General features: G+C 43.8%; 1 protein-coding gene across 2 annotated transcripts in view; it reads left to right on the top strand.

Annotated features, from left to right (window-relative positions):
* The window catches only part of TRPV6 (transient receptor potential cation channel subfamily V member 6), a 108521-nt gene that overhangs the window by 73593 nt on the left and 14615 nt on the right, over positions 1 to 20313 (top strand). For both annotated transcript variants that reach the window (XR_009764141.1, XM_061637569.1), the window contains exons 5-13: positions 2077 to 2175; positions 5631 to 5806; positions 7477 to 7623; positions 8651 to 8863; positions 12579 to 12665; positions 14125 to 14201; positions 14326 to 14491; positions 16822 to 16888; positions 19369 to 19637. Coding sequence is in view for 1 of the 2 variants with exons in the window: in XM_061637569.1 (XP_061493553.1) it covers positions 2077 to 2175; positions 5631 to 5806; positions 7477 to 7623; positions 8651 to 8863; positions 12579 to 12665; positions 14125 to 14201; positions 14326 to 14491; positions 16822 to 16888; positions 19369 to 19637 (1301 nt within the window). In the remaining variant the exon portion in view is untranslated. The remainder of the gene's footprint in view (positions 1 to 2076; positions 2176 to 5630; positions 5807 to 7476; positions 7624 to 8650; positions 8864 to 12578; positions 12666 to 14124; positions 14202 to 14325; positions 14492 to 16821; positions 16889 to 19368; positions 19638 to 20313) is intronic.

The following is a 20313-nucleotide window of genomic DNA, read 5'->3' as shown; positions in this document are numbered from 1 at the left end:
TGAGTGTACCGCATTGTTTCAGTGGGAAGCACAATCAAACACGCATTGAAATTTATGTCAAGATTTGGGCTCGACTAGTCACACATATAATGTAGCTGAATCAAGGGAATGAGCATTTATACAGCGTATTTTGTATTCAAAATACTCCACAACACTGCATAATCTCAATAATTTTTATAATAGTTCTATAATGTAGATTGGTATTATGTTCACATTGCAGAAATCAGAGGCTAAGAGGATGAGATCTGAGACAGGAACAAGACAGGCTTAGCTGGTGTTACCATTTCTTCCATTGCCCCACGGAGCTGTCATGTTAAGGAACTGGGTGGACTAGCTGTTTTTAACAGAGAATTCTGGGCACCCCTCACCAAACTCCCAGGGTTCTCTGGCAATTAAACTGGTCTAAAACGAGGACACATAGAGATAGTTGAGGAATCTGACCTTCGTAAATTCCAGTATGAGCTGACCAGATCCACACCTCACCTGGACTCAAGTGTGGATCAGATCTTAGCTGTCTATTATCTCTTGTATTTCCAGAATGTTTTAAAAAAGAGAAAAAAATTGAATGAGCACAGAAAGAAGCTGATTTCCCTATCCCTAGATATAAGTGTGCTGTGCAAATATGCTCTAAGCCTTTTCAACACTCTTCTTCAAATTCCCTTGCAGTTCAGATAAAATGCTGCTCCTCCAGGCCTTCAACAAGTTGTTTCATCTCTCAATTCCTTGGTCTGCTGTGGTATATTTTCATTTAAAGCCTTTCTTTTCCGTCACGAGTGAGTCTCCAGCCTATGTAAATCAGAATTTCCCTACTGACTTCACTGGAGCTGAGGATTTGCCGTGCTGTGCTTAGACAGATCGCCTGTTACCTGTTTCAGGCAGTAATTAAACCATGCTTAGTAGATCAATTTTCAAGCATTTTGGTAATGAGCCTTCATTAATTTTCACTTGAAATAAATTGCAACACTCCAGAGACAGTGCATAAAAAAGAGGTGGGTGTCTGAATTCTGCCTCCCTTATCTAGCTCCTCTCACTCAAATAGAGTTCCAGTTCTGTTGGTGGGAAATGTCTAATCTCAGAGGGTATTTAGTCTTTCTTTTAAACCCTATAGGTCATAGCTTAATTTGAGTGAGAAGTGAGAGGCAATTACCTTTCTGTGAAACTGATTTTGTAACCTCTTAAAACCGCAAGTAAACTTTAACCTTTTGCAACTAGATAAAACAGGCTAGATGGTTGACATTTCATGTATGCTGAACTTCCTGAAGCGCATAGTGGGACTTCACGTTATTTTCAATATGGGATATTCAACCAAAACTCAAAGCCTGGGTGGAGTTCAGTCACATAACTTCTAGGCAAGCGTACCTGTATTGTGATGTCATCACAGCCCATTGGGATGTATCTGTGCAAAACTGCTGCAACAGCTATTTTTTTACCCTGAGAAACCCTTGGAAATGTAGTTTTGCTACATTGGTTTGGGATCGGTTTGGGATCACTCATGAAACTGGCCATTCCCAGGGAAATCACAATATGCTAGTGTTACAACCCAGGTAAATCTGTGCACAACTGAATAGGCTTGTGTGTTAGCTATGCACGTCAAAAGCACACATTCATTTCCTTAAAATATGAACTGGTGGTATTGGTGTTAACTGACCTGTGTTGATAACGTTTCTGTAGTTGTAATTAATTATACAGTGTAACCCTGCTTGATATTATTAAAATATTCTCTGTGTGCATACGTGTGGGTATGTTCTTTTCACTCGGGTGTATTTTCCAAGGATATAGCCAAGCTTTGAAACTTTTGCTTGTGACACTTCCTTTTTATTTAGATAGGTCTGTATGACTGTTTAAATTTTCTGATCAGCCAATCATTTTAATGCTTCCCCCCCCTGTTTCTATGGTGTTTTATATATATATATTGTATATATTGTTGACACCGCTGTCTTATAGTATGTGAATTGGCAGCATATGCATACTTTTATAAATAAATAAATTCTCACCCACCTCTGTGACATCTGAAATGGTGCTCTTCTACTGCTCCTCTTTTTAAACCTTCCTTTTGTCTTGTTCCTGCCTCCTCAGGGGAACACATTTTATCTTTTGCTGCCTGTGCAGGGAGTGAAGCAATTGTGCAGCTGCTCATTGAAAATGGCGCCAACATCCGCGTACAAGACTCCTTGGGTATGGCATCTTGAAAGGGATCTGCAACAAACCTTGGGGGGTGCACGCTGGAGTAGTGTGTGGTCCCGTGGGCCCCTCCCTTGTGGTCGTATGCCTATGTTCTGCTAGCGGTGTCAGGATGCAAGAGTTAACAGGCATTCCTGGGGCAGCAGGAGGCAAGATGCCCAAAGATGGGATCCTGATCATTGTAGGCCAGTGTTCTTTGGTAGTGTGATTCTTCTTGTAGAGGAACCCAGGTTCATTATCTCATCTGTAGAGTCAAATGATAAAACCTTTTGGGGATTGTTTTCTGTGTTGGATGGGATGATGGTGATCTTGGTGTGGAGGAACTTTCTATAGTTCCGTTGTCATGGACAGATCACTACCTGGTTGGGTTTAGACTCACTGGGACTCAGAACCTCTGCAGGGGTGGGGGACCGATTAGGATGGTCTGCCCCAGGAGGCTGATGGATCCGGATGCTTTCCTGATGGCTCTTGGGGATTTTTCTGTCACCGTGGCAGGTGATTCTGTCAAAACCCTGGTTGACCTCTGGAATGGGGAAATGACCAGGGCGGTGGACACGATTGCTCCTGAGCGTCCCCTCTTATGGAGTGGAGCCAAACCAGCTCCCTGGTTTACCAGGGAGCTGGCGGCGATGAAACGAATAAGACGGGGACTAGAGCGATGTTGGCGGAAGACTCGGTGCGAGTCTGACCGAACATGGGCTAGAGCCTATCTGAAGGCCTACTTCGTGGCAGTGCGGGCTAAGAAGAAACTTTTCTTTTCTGCCACCATTGCGCCTACTGGGAGCCGTCCAGCGGAGCTGTTTCGAGTGGTCAGGGGTCTTTTAAACTCTGGCCCCCAGGAGGGTAATATAGACCACTCAACTGCCCGCTGTCAAGAATTTGCACGGCACTTTGCAGATAAAGTCGCTCAGATTCACTCCGACTTGGACGCTAAAATTGATACAGTCTCAGGGGATGTAACTTTGGCTCCTGCTTGTCCAGTAATAATGGATTCCTTTCAATTTGTACAGCCCGAGGATGTGGACAAGATCCTTGGAGAGGTGAGAGCCACCACATGTCTGCTGGATCCTTGCCCTTCCTGGCTCATTAAAAGTGCCAGAGGGGGACTGGCCGAGTGGGTGAGGGGAGTAGTTAATGCCTCTTGACAACAAGGCAGAATTCCATCGTGCCTAAAAGAGGCAGTTGTACGGCCTTTGTTGAAAAAGCCCTCCCTGGATCCCTCCATAATGGGCAATTATCGGCCAGTCTCCAACATTCCATTTTTGGGCAAGGTAATAGAGCGTGTGGTGGCCGCCCAGCTCCAGAGATTATTGGATGAAACGGATTATCTGGATCCATTTCAGTCTGGTTTCAGGCCTGGTTACGGGACAGAGACAGCTTTGGTCGCCTTGGTGGATGACCTTCGCAGAGAGCTGGACAGGGGGAGTGTGTCCCTGTTAGTTCTACTGGACCTCTCAGCGGCTTTCGATACCATCGACCATGGCATCCTTCTGGACCGCCTTGCTGGGACTTGGGGGCACTGTGTTATGATGGCTCCATTCCTTTCTGGAGGGACGAACTCAGAAGGTGGTGCTGGGGGACTCCTGTTCGACCCCTTGGCCATTGACCTATGGGGTCCCTCAGGGTTCAGTTTTGTCCCCCATGTTATTTAACATCTATATGAAACCGCTGGGAGAGGTTGTCTGGGGGTTTGGGGTTCGGTGCCATCAGTATACGGATGACACCCAACTCTATTTCTCCTTTCCACCTAAAGCCAAGGAAGCTGTCCTGGTCCTGAACCAGTGCCTGGCATCAGTGATGGACTGGATGAGGGCGAACAAATTGAAACTAAATCCAGACAAGACGGAGGTGCTCCTGGTCAGTCAAAGGGCAGATCAGGGAATAGGGATTCAGCCTGTGCTCGATGGGGTTACACTCCCCCTGAAGACACAGGTTTGCAGTTTGGGTGTGCTCCTGGACTCTGCTCTGAACTTGGAGGCCCAGGTCTTGGCCGTGGCCAGGAGTGCCTTTGCCCATTTAAGACTAGTGCGCCAGCTGTGCCCGTTCCTGGAAATGCCTGATTTGACTATGGTGATGCATGCCTTAGTTACATCCCGTTTAGACTACTGTAACGCGCTCTATGTGGGGCTGCCTTTGAAGACTTGTCGGAAACTTAAACTGGTACAAAGAGCTGCAGCCAGAGTATTAACAGGGGCTGGTTACAGGGAACATACAAGTCCCTTGTTACAACAGCTCCACTGGCTGCCAGTTTGTTTCCGGTCACAATTCAAAGTGCTGGTTTTGACCTTTAAAGCCCTATAAGGCCCAGGTCCAAGCTATCTGTCAGACCGTATCTCCCTATACGAGCCTGCCTGGGCCCTGAGATCTTCAGGAGAGGCCCATCTCTCAGTCCCAACACCCTCGCAAGTGCGATTGGTCAGGACGCAAGATAGGGCCTTCTCAGTGGCTGCTCCTAAGTTCTGGAACTCCCTTCCTAGGGAGGCACGAATGGCCCCCTCCTTGCCATCCTTCCGTCAGCAAGTAAAGACTTTTTTATTCTGACAGACTTTTGGGATAGAAGGTGTTTAGGATTGGGCTTTACAAGGCTTGTTTTAATGTTTTATATTATTATCTGTATTATTTTAAATTGTTTTTAGATTTTTAAGTGCCTTTTATGGTTTTAAGGTTGTGTATAGTTTAATTGCATTTTAATTGTATGTTTTTCTATGTTTTTAACTGCACGTAGTTTTATTTGTAAGCTGCCCTGAGTTCCAGTTTGGAAAAAGGGCGGGGTAAAAATAAAGTTTCAATTTCAATCAATTTCAATTGTACCAGTTCAGACAGCAGGTGTATGGGTGTATTTGTATCCTTTGCACAATAAACCCCCAAACTTCCCTGCCAATGGAGAACCAGCATTTCAGGGAAGATTGAGCTTATTCTTCTCCCTGACATGTTCTCTTTCTATGTACAGGGTGTGTGCGAAGGAACCTTGAAACACGACCACCATTTGCATCCTGGAGTGGTATAGTCCGGAGAAAGCTTTGCCGTTTGGTTCTGCTGACTGTATAAACTAGTTTTTAAAGCCAGGCTGTATGATCAGAAGAATCACACCATTCATTTTTAGCTGGGCTACCACTTTGGGGATTACTTATTTGAACGTCTCCGATCAGAAATGGTGCGTCCCAGTAGCGAGAGCTACTCCGCTTGATTCTGCTGTTCATGTAGCTTTGTTCTATAAGCTCCTTTACTGAAAAACTAAAAACACCATCCAACAGGCCAGCAACAATCCTTATTGGCAAATATATTAAATGCATAAAAACTCAGTGCCTCGTTTTTTAAACCCTGGCCTCTTCTTTCTGCAAAACCACCAAGAATGCTAATGATGAGGCAGAGCAGGGGCCATGTGTTGCCTATCAAACACTCCTCAGGATATAGGAATGAGTCTTCTTTTTTTGTTTGTGCTACTGCAGGTAACTCTGTCCTTCACATCCTAGTTCTCCAGCCGAACAAAGCATCTGCCTGTCAAATGTACAATCTGTTCCTTTGCTACAGCAAGGGAGAGAGGGAGCTGGGAGACCTGGACTTGGTCCTCAACAACGAGGGGCTCACTCCATTTAAATTGGCTGGTGTTGAGGGCAACACGGTGGTGAGCAAATGAATGCATGGCCAAATTTTGCTACAGTTGTAGCTATAGGTGGTGGTTGTGTTTTTGTTTAATATATTTAGATCCTGCTTTATCAAAATCATTTTGAGGCTCTCAAGCTTACTAGTAATAATAAAATAAAAAATGTAATAATCATTAAGATATTAAAACAAAACTACAGTTTCCAGGTGCCTTAGACACTGTGGGCCTATTCCCACACTTGTATACTGAACATCTGGTGAGGCAGTAGGATTTTCCTTGTCTGCGCCCCCTACTTCTACGCTCACCTGCAAAGGAGCTGTGCATTCCCTCAGCTTGTCTGACCAAGCTCAGGGAAGCTTCCTTGACCTGGCTGAGCATTAGCCCAGGCAGAATCCTTTTAGATGCTCTTTGTAATCACCCTCACCCCAGGCAATGTGATTGGTAACAGCCCCCCCCCCATTCTCACAACCCTCCTTTTGCAGGGGTGAATATTTATGTGCATACCTTAAAACTTGTAGGAAGGACAACAAAGCATCTCTAGCGAAACTGCTAGATGTGTTGCAAACATAGCAATGGGCTGTAGAAAGAACATATTACCAACTCCTTCTGGTGTGATTGGGTTGGCCCAACCCCTGTGAGCTGCTCCAGATATGAACAGCTGTCTGTGTGGCTGAGCACCCATGTGGTTTGGGTTTCCAGCTGCAGCCCGCTTACCAGTATAACATATTAACTAGGCCAAAGAAATTGCACCATAAAAGACATGTAAGGGTATGAAAAAGTAAGAGAAGTGAGTTCTTGTTGACATATTGGATTCTCTTGATATGGTATTAGAATGAAATTAAGTGAAAAGAAAACGTGCAGTTGGAGGTGTTGGCTATGGCAGAGGTAGCCAATGTGGTGCTCTCCAGACATTGTTGGACTACAACTCCCATCATCCATGACCCTTGGCTATGCTGGCTGGGGCTGATGGAAGTTGTAGGCTGACAATATCTAGAGGGCACTATGTTGGCTGCCCCTGAGCGATGGTTTCAATAAAGATTTAAATACAATGAGATTTCTGTAAATATAACTGTACATTGAGGTTTATTGTGTGATTATCTCACGGAGCGCCTTCAACGCCACCAATTATGCCGCCCGACAAGATCAGCCACACAGGGCCTTCTCTCAATCCCGCCAACAAAAACAGCCAGATTGGCGGGTACAAGAGAGAGGGCATTCTCAGTGGCGGCCCCCACTCTTTGGAACTCCCTCCCACAAGATCTCCGGCATGCCTCTTCCCTAAATGTATTTTGGAAAGCCTTAAAGACCTGGCTTTTTCAGCAGGCCTTCGGGGTATCCGGGGAGGGTTAATCGATATAATTGTAATGCCTCCTACCCAGTTTTAATATTGTTGTTGTAGATCTATTGTTTTTATTGTATTACTGTATTTTATTAATTGTATTTTAATAATTTTGTAAGTCGCCTAGAGTGGCCATTGGCCAGATAGGCGATGAAGAAATTAAATTTATTATTATTATTATTATTATTATTATGTACTCTTTTTCTTTATGGTTTTGTATTTTTCTAAATCTATCATAGATAGAGGGAGAGAAATTGCACCGGGGGAGGTTCATAGAGGCAGCTGCACAATTCATGGAAACCACTTTCACATGGGTCTAGTCTAACTGAGATCTTTGCTTCCCAATAATCAGATGTTCCAGCACCTAATGCAAAGAAGAAAGCACATCCAATGGATTTTTGGGCCTTTGACATCCACCTTGTATGACCTCACGGAAATTGACTCCTGGGGTGATGATCAGTCGCTTCTGGAGCTCATTGTCACCTCCAGAAAGAGAGAGGTATTTGCAGGGGGGAGGGGGGCCCACGCTAAATTCATCTAGAACAGTAGCTTTCAAGTGACCTTCTGGAAAGCCCTGTTGTTTTCTTGACAGTTTATCCAGGTACCTCAGTGAGGAGAGATCAGTAAAAGCAAGCTTTCCTGAAGGCCAAATGTCCTCCATCACTGATCTTCACATGAATAGACACAAGAGAGGGTTGGGTATCTCCAGAATTCGCTGCAACACGCTGCAGAATTCCATGGCACTTATATAGGGTTTTGTGGCAGATGGGGTTTTGTACAAGGAATTCCCTGAGGGTTGAAAGTATGCAAACTATTTTGCTCTGTCACACAACACTTAATCTGCTAAAGGATTGTCATCATTATCATCACTGCATTGATTGTTCAAAGAACTTCATGTGCATTATCATAATAGTCACAATAGCCCTTTAGAGTAGGCCAAAAAATTTATTCCCATATGATCTAATTGGGTGAGGTGGCTGAGAGATTATGGTTTGTCTAAGACTACCCCATGACCTGCAAGTTATGAGATTTAAACTGGGGTCTTCTGCCTTACAGTTCATTCTGTTTGCTCTTACACTATACTGTTCTTTCTAATCCTTATTGAGAGCTAGGTTTATATGTAATTATTAGGGATGTAAGAATTTCTGTGACCTGTATTTTTCATAATCAGTGCTCTTTCTGTTCTTCTGCAGTTCAGTTTCCACCAAATTCTATCTTATCTGTCTTGCTGTCAGTGATAGTGGCGTTTTTCATAATTTATGTTGTACTTCTGGCATATTTCTCTCATAATTGTCGCTAGTGCAGCTCAACCCTGCAGAAAGCAGGATTTAACCTCCCCGTCCATCCACTAATGGACAGATGTTAAATCCTGCTTGACTAGGTGTGCACATGAGTTCCTCTGCAAAACTCTACAAAAAGCATTCATTGCAATGTAAAGGTAAAGTCAAAATGTTTTTTTAAAGTAATTAATTAGTGGGTCTTCTCCCTGGGGAAGGGAATGACAAAATCGTCTTTATACTCTGCAGGCTCGTCGGATCCTAGACCTTACCCCAATAAACGAGCTAGTAAGCCTGAAGTGGAATAAATATGGAAGGCCATATTTTTGCATCTTGGCCTTATTCTATGTCCTGTACATGATTTGCTTCACAATGTGTTGTGTCTACCGGCCTCTGAAAGAGCGGAACTGTAACAAAACACATGAAAGGGACAACACAATCTATGTTCAGAAACTTTTGCAGGTGAGTTCTCTCTTAACCTGCGTTTTTTAAGGATGTAGAAGTTATCTGCAGTCTCTATGATCAGGAGGAAATAAAAAGGCACATTCAGAGTTGCAAATAGGTGTCCCAAATATAACAACAGTTTCCTGAACACTTATTAGGCAGGAATAGAGGGGGGAAATAGTGAATTCCTTTTGCACGGTCAAGCTAATTAGAAGGAACATGATAGCAATTTATAGTGCAGTTCTCAGCAACTTTATTCCCAAATAAGTCCCTTTGAGTTCAGTTTGATTTACTTCCATATAAATGTGCACAGGATTGTGACATGGGTGGGGATGGGTGAATTATGATGACCATGAGCCTGGCACCATGCACAACAGTAAGCTCCTAGTTGAGTGGGAAAGTGTGTTGAGCGCTGGTTAGATCTGAAAGATGCACAACAGTGAGCTGGTCTTTTATTTGAATGAAGACCATAATGAGTCTCAGATAGACTAGGTAGTTGTACAATAGCTAACCAATGTATGGTTGAAATGAGGAACTATGGTCAGCACAAGTTGTATATCAGATGGAACTTGGTCTTTGCACCTTGAAGTAAAGCAAGTTTTCTGCACCTTAACTGGAGTATTGCACATGAATGCTGTTTGTAGAAGGACTGTCGCTCAGCGGTAGGGCGTCTGTTTTGCATGCAGAAGCTCCTCAGTTCAATCCCCGGCCTCTCCAGGTAGAACTAGGAGGGTTTTCTTCGTGGAACTCTGGACAGCTGCTGTCCATCAGCATAGACCATATTAAGCTAGGTGGACCAATGGTCTGATGTGATATCAGTCAGCTTTCTGTGTCCCTAATAATACATTTCAGAAAACTGCTTTTTAGCTTTTGTGGAGTAAGAGTCCCGCCTATAAGATATCACTTTTTGGCAAGTTGGAAATATCCAGGGAAATAATAGGGAAGGTTTCTCACATCCCTACATGTTATGTGGCAGATGTATTCCCAGTGAATCCACTGAAGAGTGACGGAGTTGCATCCCTTGGCCTGGAAGCTGTGAGTGGCCATGGTTGCTTGGTGCACTTTCACTCCTTGTTTACAGATATGTGTCTCCTTTCAGATGTTATAATAATAACAATAAATGTTATTTCTACCCCGCCCTTTTTCCAATAGGACTCAGAGCGGCTTACAACTAAAAACAACACCATTAAAACATACAGAGTATATTATTAAAAAAGAATTAAACTATGAGAAAAATTAAAACCATAAAATATAGGTTAAAAACAGCGGACAATTTAAAATAATAAAATCATATAATATAGTCACCAAACCTATGTTACGGGATTATTTGCCATGTGAGCCCCATGGTGGATGTGCAAGTATCTTCTGAGTAATTGGTAAAGCAGCTATAGACCAGGGGGACTTGCATATTATGTTTCTTCACAGAACAGCCCTTGCTCTGTGTTAGAGCAACTGAGAGGCCAGATGCCAACTATACTTTTTACAATTTGTGAGAATTCTGGCTAGTGCTGTACTGAAATCTGTTCTTCAAAGTCTTACAAGTTTTATTCCCCCTGTTTTTCTGTCTCATGTACAGAGTGCTTTGGCATTTCTGCAGGTGTAGGATTGAGCGTTTAATTGTTATGAGGTGCCAAAGAGTAGGTTGTGTGTTTTTCTTTGCATTAAATGTTTTTCCTGCCTGTGCTTTCTGGTCTGATGTGATGTCTTTCCTCTGGGCTTTCATTGAAGTGTGGGAAGCTGGGGAGGCTAGCTCCCAAGTGCCTGAGGTTGGTACACTTGCTGATTTTGTTTTAAGGAAAGTCCTTCAAAATGAAGCACAGAAGACAGCCTTCTTGGCTTCCCACACTCACAAGAAAGTCCAGCTGAGGACATAATAAGTTTTTCAGGAAATACGGACACCCAGTAAGACTGCAGAATGCAGACCACGGGGAGATATAATTTGTAGAATGAAACAAGGGACAGAAATGTTGCGCCCCACCCATGAAAATTTCACAGGAATTTTTTCTGCCTTTGATCAGTTTTAAACATAGTCTATTTTCTCATTAATTGAGGGAGAATGGTAAAAAAAAGGCAGAATAAAATTTTGGCACAGCACTAGCTTTGGCAGTTGCAACTGGTCATATAGGGAAGAGGGAAACTGTGCCTGCTGAAATTCCCTATTTGGTGCAAAAGGCATGGGATTCCCATTGTCCTCCTTTGTACCTGGACATCCAGTGTTGAAAAATTAGGCTTCCTTGAAATAACAATGTAATGGCACTGTGGAGTCTTGTGGCTACATTTCCCAGGAGTGTCCGATTGTGAACTGTATCTTTGACCTAAGGAGGCCAGCTGGCTTTTCCAGGGAAAGGGGGGAGAGAGAGAGACTGACAAAGGACTACAGCCTGGGCGTATGTTTGTGAGGGCAGTGGAGAACCATTGGGAACTTGGAAGGATAGACTATCCCTGCTAACAGTTTGAAAATGAAGGTTGTCCTGGGATTGTTACTACGCAAACTGCCTCTGGGGGGAAAGTCCCGGAATAGGAATACCTACATTTTGCTGGAGCTGTGTAAGCCTACTGTTGGACTGTCAAATGCAGAAGCCTGAGTTGTAGCCTTTTGCACCCAGTTCTTTTGTGTCACCCACTAAGTGGCTGCAAGCTTCGTTGTTGCTCTGTCCCGTTAAATCACCGGTTATTTCTTAGCTAGTGCCAGTATGATTGCTGGAACCCTCCAGTGTTTATCCTGAGGCTACTAACAGTGAAGAGCCTTCAGCACTTGCCTCCAGTCTGTTTTACACAGGCATGCTACTGATTTATGGACTGATTGCCTTACAGAATCCCTCACAAGGGTCTCTTGTTCTAAGTTTCAGGATCCGCCTCCCCCAGTATTTGAGAAGCCCAGTGACATCGATGACAATAACATGCCGATGATGTCATCTGTTACCATTTTGCTTTCGAGCAACTGTAAAAAATGTTTCTTCCATCCCCTAACTACCAGTACCAGCACTTAATGTGCAGGATGTGAGGGGGTTGAAGTCTGTTCCCTTTTTAAAGACAGACAGGCTGAGTTGCCCCAGTTAACATTTTTCCTAAATTGCCTCAAATGGATGGTAAGTGGCTCAGTTAGTTTGGAACTGGAATATTTATGAGAGATGCCTGGCAATTAGGTGCCTTTTTCAGACACAACTGGAAGTCATTTTAGCATTAGTCCAAGGAATTGTACAGTACTACAGACACAGGCAAGGCTGGCTATTGAGTCCGGGTTTCTAAATGTCCTATCTTTCTGCGTGTTCTTTTAGATTTTCCTGAACATGGTATGAGTGATCCATTTAGGAAAATCCATTTGTGTTTGTGATGTTTTAATGTATTGTTTACTTGGATTGAGGGGATGGGTACCAGTATGCTATTTTTTGTACCATGTACCTGCCTCCAAAAACAGGTTCAAATAAAAACATCCCATATTGCTTCTTGAAAATGCACAGGCTCTGCCTTTGGTAGAAGAGAAGAGAGAATCTCACCTTGAGGAGCAGCCACTGAAAATGGTGCCCCCTTATGGGTGTGATCTGAGGCATCAGTGATGTACTTCAGAGAGCATTCCTGGTCATGGTGGAATATAGGGATGGAGGAATACTGAATCTGACTTTATAGGTCATCATAACCCTAACCTTGACCTGAGTCCAGAAGGCAATAGGCTTGATCCATAGGTTTACCTCTTGACTATGTGATATTCCTAACAATGTGTATTTTTTCCCAGGAATCTTATCTTACTCCTGAAGATGACCTCAGGTTGGTGGGTGAGCTTATCACTGTTATCGGAGCGGTAGTGATATTGATTCTGGAGGTAAGACAAGCAACTTTCACTTCTGAATCCTTGTGTGAAATGTGGGAGCACGAGTTTCCAATTCTTTTAAGTACAATTATTAACAATAGTATTTATTTAAGCTATCTCTAACCCCTCTGATATCTTTTTTGGGGTACACTATTATAAATTATAACTGTCAGAAAGAAACATCGGGTGATAGTTGTTAATTCTTACAGCTAGGATGGAATTAGCTTGCAAAGGGAGGAAGGACTTTGTATTCCTTACTGGTTGAAACAAATTTACAAGACAATAAGAATGATGAAAGTTGCTCAATTTGTAAGATTTAGAGGGTGCAAGGAGGGAGCTAATAGTCTTCACTGCAGACTGGGACCTTGTAAAATTGATACTGCAATGGTTAACAATATTAATCAGACTGTTGTAAGTGACACACTGGCCCTGATCTAGAGGAAGTGAATAGCACTCTTAAACTGAACAAGTGCTCCAACTCTCATTGAAATCAATGGGACAAGTTAGTTGTGATTGATTTAAGTCCCATCGGTGTCAATGGGGCTTAAGTCTAATGAGCTTTCTCTAGATCAGGGTCCGTGTCTTTTGAAGTGAGTAATAAGCTGTCTTTTCCATCTTGTATAGTAATATCTACAGTTCAAATCCCCACTCAGCCATGAAGCTCACTGGGTGACCTTGAGCCAGAAACTGTTTCTCAGTCTAATGTACCTCCCAGTGTTGTTGTGAAGATAAAATGGGGATTGGAGGAACCATGTGCCCCACTTTGAGCTACTTGGAGGAAAAATGGGATACAAATGTGATAGATAGATGTGATTATTGCAAATTAATATTGCAATATTCTTTGCACAAGGAGGTTGTAACTCAGTGGTGGAGCTTCTGCTTTGCATGCAGCAGGTCCAGGGTTCAATCCCTGGTGTCTCCAGGTAGGACTGGGAGAGACTCCTGCCTGAAACCCTGAAGAGACATTGCCATCGGTGTACTGAGCTAGATGGACCAATGGTTTGACTCACTAGAAGGCAGCTTCCTGTGTTTCTTATATTTCCAGTTAGATTGTAGTGAGTATGCTTAAATTAATGTTTGAAATTTGAAGAATGTTGAATGATGTGACTGTTGATGCTCTCAGATGAATGTTGTAAAGAGAAATAGACAGTCATGTTCCCCAAATGTTAGACATTCACTTACATATACATAAACATGTTTATCTCCCCAATCTGTTGTTGTTATTTAATTTACTACTCTCTCTTCACAAGGTCTCGGTGCAGGTCACAAGTAAAACACAATATTTGAAAAATCTGATTCTAATCCAATCTAATACATTCCAAATCCATTGTCTGGCAGTGTTTAATGGAAATGTGTGTGTTTTTTGTTTGTTTGTAAATAGATTGATAATTGCTTTAGATATCCATCCATCTGTTTTAAAATAAAGCTCTCTCTCTCTCTCTCTCTCTCTCTCTCTCTCTCTCTCTCTCAGATTCCAGATATCTTCAGAGTAGGAATCACAAAGTACTTTGGGCAAACTATCCTTGGAGGACCTTTCCATGTCATCATGTAAGGTTCCTTTCTAGTTAGTCTATGGTTGTGGGAGCAAGCCATAGCGATCTGTGAATCTGAAAGGCTGGGACACCGTGCTGATGTGCATTTCTTTTCTTCATTGCTATTTCTCTCTGTGCAGCATCACGTATGCCTTTATGATCCTGGTGACCATGGTGATGCGTCTCACTAGCACCCATGGAGAGGTGGTCCCCATGTCCTTTGCTCTGGTGCTTGGCTGGTGCAACGTCATGTACTTTGCACGAGGGTTTCAAATGCTGGGGCCCTTCACTATCATGATCCAAAAAGTAAGTAAGCAATAAATAGTCCACATTTATTTATTTATTTATTTAATTTATACCCCACCTTTCTTTTCATGATAGAAACCCAAGGCGGCTTACGTATGGTTCCCAGGCGGTCTCCCATCCAGGCACTGACCAGACCTGACCCTGCTTAGCTTCAGCAGGTAGCTGGCCTCATGTGCCTTCAGTCCACTGTGGAAGTGAGGTGCATTAATGTGTCTTTGCCACCCAAAATCAGCTGGGATCACAAGCTCAGGGAATCTCAACCTTCTGAATGTTCAGGATATGTATCCGGAATAGCAGAGATACTGCCTTTGTGCTGGGAATGCAAATTCATGGCTATTTGTGTGATATGTGCACTCTTAACACAGCTGCTTTTGTGCAAGTCCAAACCCATTACAAGCGTTTTGGGCCATACAATCTGGAGCAGGAATGCCCTGAAAATTTCAAGCAGGAACGTTCAACCGTGTAGCACTTCCTTGGGTTTTTTCCAAAGTGATTCGAATAGGCACAGTCTGCCATGAGCAGCTCCCTGCTCTCCAGTTCTGCTTAGATCCCCAGTAACCTTCACCCCCTGCTACCCCATCCCTGTCCCACAATGGGAGGGGGAAACCTCCCTTAGGATACAAAGATGAGGTGGCAGGGGGCAGAGAACTTCCTCAAAGATGGGAGAGACCTGTGGGGAATCTCCTCTTTCCTGGACTGCTGGCAAAGGAAAAACAGTGCAGTGACGCTGTCAGCATCTCTTTCTACCAGGGAAGTTGCAGTGCAGCTGTGTGAATGAACCTTGGTGGGAAAAGAAGCTCCATTGGCAGTGTATTTTCTGAATAATCAGTCCCAGGAATTGGGAGAAGTCCTATGAGTATCATTGCTCTCCGAGGGACCCTTCGCCACCTGGTACCTCAACCCTCTTCCCCAAGATGATTTACCCCCCTTGGGAGTTGGGAGCAGAGGATAAAGGGAATTGGGCCCTCTGAGCATTCCTTTCGGAAGCATCTCCAATCTGCATTGGTTGGCAGTAAATTCAGGACAACCAAAAGGAAAAAAATCCTTCTACGCAGAATCAGGATGAGCTTTACCATTAGGCAAAGTGAAGCAGCTGCCTCAGGTGGCAGATGCTGGGGCGCAGTACTCCCCCCCCCCGGCCATTCCCCTCTGTTAGAGATCAGAGCTAGGGGTGCTCCAGGCCTGTTGTACAACCCATCAGCTAGTCTCCCGTCCTCAGGTGCACTGAAGGATGCTGTCCCGTTGCAGTGTTGAAGGGGTCAGCTTCTGTATGTAGAATAGGGAAGGGGGGGTGCTATCTTGGCTTTTGCCTCGGGCAGCAAAAGGTTGCATGCTGGTCCTGCGCAGAGTGCATCATTAACAAGAAATTTACTGCCTGCCACAAGATGTGGTGATGGCCACTAGCATACATGGCTTTTGAAAAAGGGTTTGGCAAATGCATGGCCACTATAATGAAGAATGAGGCTACCCATACTTATTAGACAGAATGGCTAATGGACTCATTACTTGATAATCCAGATAATGAATCCCATTACCTTCATGTCCAGCTTGTATCTTTCCCTGGACATCTGGCTGGCTTCTGTTGGAAATGCTGGACTAGTCTCATCTTGATTCTTATAGTGTTTATTAAAACATCTGTATCCTGACTTTCCATTAGGCAATCTGAAGACCGCTCACAACATTAGTTAAAAACTAGTGAGACTAAACCAAAATAATGCTGCAAAAAAAGAGAGAGCTAGAATTAAAATAACTAACAAGCAACAGAACCAGTAATTGATTCATCCAGCCTGAAATGTTGCCAGGATTTGGCAAAGTTGATAACTGGGCCTCTCTCAGGAGGATGTTCCACAATTTAGGTGCGATAGTCCAGGAAACCCTGTCACCTGTCCCAGAGCTTGGAAAAGTTACTTTTTTAAACTACAACTCCCATCAGCCCCAGCCAGCATGGCCACTGGATTGGGTTGATGGGAGTTGTAGTTCAAAAAAGTAACTTTGCCAAGCTCTGAGTCCTGTCCCCACCCATTGAACTTCAAATGGCAAGGGTACAGTCTTGAGTGCTTAATTTGCTGAACAGGGTCATATGGAAGTGGGTAGTCCCTGAGATTCTCATCCCTGACCATTTACAACTTACAAGGTTCAAACCAGGACCTTGAATTGAGTCTAGAAATAAATGAGCAACACTGATGTTGGATTAACACAGGTGTAGCATGATATGATCCAAAAAGCCATTGGTCTGATCTGGTAGGCTGTTTATCATGTCAAGGCCTGTGTGTGCGAGAGAGGATCTGCTTATCCCGTCTATCTGTTCTTGTGCGTGTTTACATTTGCAGATGATCTTTGGAGACCTACTGCGCTTCTGCTGGCTGATGGCAGTGGTGATACTTGGCTTTGCATCTGGTAGGTGACATGTTGTAGGCCTTTGTGAGATGGTGTATTGAAACAGCTGACACCTGTGTGCATTTCATGTAACACAGATATCATTGGTACTCTGTATCGGCTGAGCTAAAGCTAGAGAAGTTCAGTGATGGTCCTTGACAGTGGTCTGTCCAAGATCTGAGTGCTTTAGTCCTCCATTAACATAATAAATATAAAAATAAAATAGTTGTGCACTTTGTACACTGAAATATTATTAAAATTGCAATAATTACACAGCTCTTTCAGATCCTTTTTTTATCTGGAAAACCAGCAAGCTTGGTAGTTGTTTCTGTTTGTTTGTTTGATATATTTCTCTCAGCAAAGCTAAGCTGAATCTTTCCCTGGTAATTTTTGCCTGTTTTAAATATATGAAGCTGCCTCTGCTGAGCCAGCTCAATAGAGTCTAAGCTGACTAGAGGTGGCTCTCCTATGTATTTTCTGAGCTTTGCTGTGACCTGACATCCTTTAACTGGAGACATCAGGAGCTGGAACTCTTCTGCACGCAAAACATGTGCTCTACTGTTAAGCTAAGACAGCCCCCTTTTCTCCTTTTTCTTTTCTTGTCCTTCTTAGTTCTCATCCCCATCACCTTTATTTCTTTCCCATGCGAATGCAAATTCATCTCATTTGGGGGCACACAGTGACTTGTGTTCCAGCCATGTCTTGATTTTTTATTTTGGTTTGGGTTAATCCCACTGGATTCTGTATTTATTTGTGTCCTCTGCAAGTGATATACTACCTCTATGGCAGCCTGTTGCATAGCTTGACCTTTTGTAAAGCAAACAGACAAATGAGCAAACACAAACAGCTCTCTCTGTACTTGGGGTGGGGGAATATGCTCACCCACTTAGGTGACAACTTCATGTCTGACAAAGTGGGCTCTTGTCCAGGAAAGTGAATGCCACAATAAAATTATTTGCCTTCAGGCTGTCATGAGATTTTCTGGGGGGAGGGGTTTACTGCGGCAGATTAACAAGGCTAAAGGTTCTATCCAACAAAGTAATTGTGCTTGTGGAATGAATTCTGCTCGTGCAATGGAACTTCACCTCTTTTTCCTCTTCCTACAACACCCCCATCTACTCTGGGGGTGCCGCCTACCCTCTGGAGCAAATTTGAGGGGGGCATGGGGGTGGAGAAAAGTTAGGGGAAGTCCTGTTGCATAAGCAGGAGTTGTTTCTTGAGCACAATTATGTTGTTGGATGCACCCCTGACTAACATACATCTCTTGTTTTTTTATAGTATCTGGCTGTGAAAGTTTGGCTATCTGATGGTCTGTGTCATTCTTACATGACACATCACTGAATGAAGTCTAAGATGTTCTTGAAATTTCTCCAAAATCCTCTGCCACTATTATTTATGTGAGGGGTCACCAACCTTTTTGAGCCAGTGGGCACATTTGGAATTTTGAGAAAGTGCTGTGAGCAGCAGTCACAAAAAGGCTACCATGGGGTGAGGGCAACAATCACCAGATGTGAAGCGTTACAGAGTTACATAAATATTAAAAAGCCAGGTCTGTGCTTTGAGGAGCTTAGAATTTACATTTCAGCAGTGAGAAAGACATCAAAGGGAAAAGAGGGCAGCAAGGGATGAACATGAGGAGATGCATGATCCCATGCTCTTTTGGTTGGGGGTAAAAGTCACAGCTGAAATAATTTGCACACTTCCTTGGGGAAAGAACCTGGCTATATATTATGCTCACTTCATGTCAGCAACCTCACAATACCTCTGCCTACTGAGAATTTTGAGTGCCCTATTGCCATCATGCAGAGAAAGCTGGAGGGAGTAGACACTCTTCTTAGCAGCCTCTCCCCCTCCCTTCCACCCATCCTTTAGGGCAATCTTTCCCAACACTTGGGTCCCCAGATGTTGCTGGACTACAATTCCCATAATTCCTGACCATTGGCCATGCTGGCTGGGGATGATGGGAGTTGTAGTCCAGCAATATCTAGGGCCCAAAAGGTTGAGAAAGGCTGCCCTAGGGCACTGTTCTTCAACCTTGGGTTTCCAGATGTTGTTGGACTACAACTCCCATCGTCCCCAGCCATTGGCCGAGCTGGCTGGTGATGGGAGTTGTAGTCCAGCAATATCTGGGGACCCAAGGTTGAAGAACAGGGCCCTAGAGAAAATAATCTGCTAAGAAGAGACATCTATGTATACAGCAGGGCAGAAAGGGGTTAAATCAAACTCTCTGGAGGAAGAGTGAGTTTTGAGGAGGGATCTGACCAGTTAGCAGTTAGATCTGACACCAGTTAGCATATTGCTGTTCAGGGAAGGTCTTCCGTGTATATGTAAAGTACAAGGGTGAATGGCTGGCATCCTTTAAGAGAGCGGGAGCAGGTCTCATGGAAGAGTGACTCAAACGTGCTTTTGGGGTGAAGGTCTTCACACATGGCACATGTTATACAAAGGTAAATTTTAAAGGAGGCAATTTTTCTCTCACTCTCTTCTGTTTTCTTTGCCAGCGTTTTACATTATCTTCCAGACGGAAGACCCTGATGAACTGGGGCACTTCTACAACTACCCCATGGCCCTTTTTAGCACTTTTGAGCTCTTCCTTACCATCATTGACGGACCTGCCAACTATGAAGTGGACTTGCCTTTCATGTATGGGATCACGTACTCTGCGTTTGCGGTCATTGCCACCCTCCTTATGCTCAACTTACTTATTGCCATGATGGGCGATACTCACTGGCGTGTGGCCCATGAGCGGGATGAACTTTGGAGAGCACAGGTGATTGGATGACGCTTTGTCCTATTATCTGAAGGGTGTGTGTGAGAGTGAGTGAGAGAGAGTTGAGATGAGTGATTAATATCTTTTCCTGAGTTGATTGTGTTGTCTCTGTGTTAACTTCTTTCTGAAAAACAAAGCTAGGTCAAGACTTTTAGCAGAAAATAATTTTGGAAAATAGCATTGTTGTCACAAAACTGTGTATTGATAATTACCGGAGATGAACATAAGATCATAAGAAGAGCCTGCTGGATCAGGCCAGTGGCCCATCTAGGCCAGCATCCTGTTCTCACAGTGGCCAACCAGGTACCCGGGGGAAGCCCGCAAGCAGGACCCGAGTGCAAGAACACTCTCCCCTCCTGAGGCTTCCGGCAACTGGTTTTCAGAAGCATGCTGCCTCTGACTAGGGTGGCAGAGCACAGCCATCATGGCTAGTAGCCATTGATAGCCGTGTCCTCCATGAATTTGTCTAATCTTCTTTTAAAGCCATCCAAGCTGGTGGCCATTACTGCATCTTGTGGGAGCAAATTCCATAGTTTAACTATGTGCTGAGTAAAGAAACAACTGAAATGAGTTCTTCGCCTCTGGCTGGAACTACATTGGGGCTCTGTGACTCCTAGAAGACACAATGGATTGAATTAGTAACTGTTTTGAACGATACACTTCCTAGGGATGGGGG

Source organism: Rhineura floridana, chromosome 1, assembly GCF_030035675.1.
Source record: "Rhineura floridana isolate rRhiFlo1 chromosome 1, rRhiFlo1.hap2, whole genome shotgun sequence".
Taxonomy (NCBI): Eukaryota; Metazoa; Chordata; class Lepidosauria; order Squamata; family Rhineuridae; genus Rhineura; species Rhineura floridana.
The sequence above is the reverse complement of the archived record's forward strand: the minus strand, read 5'-3'. Positions and strand labels throughout refer to the sequence as shown.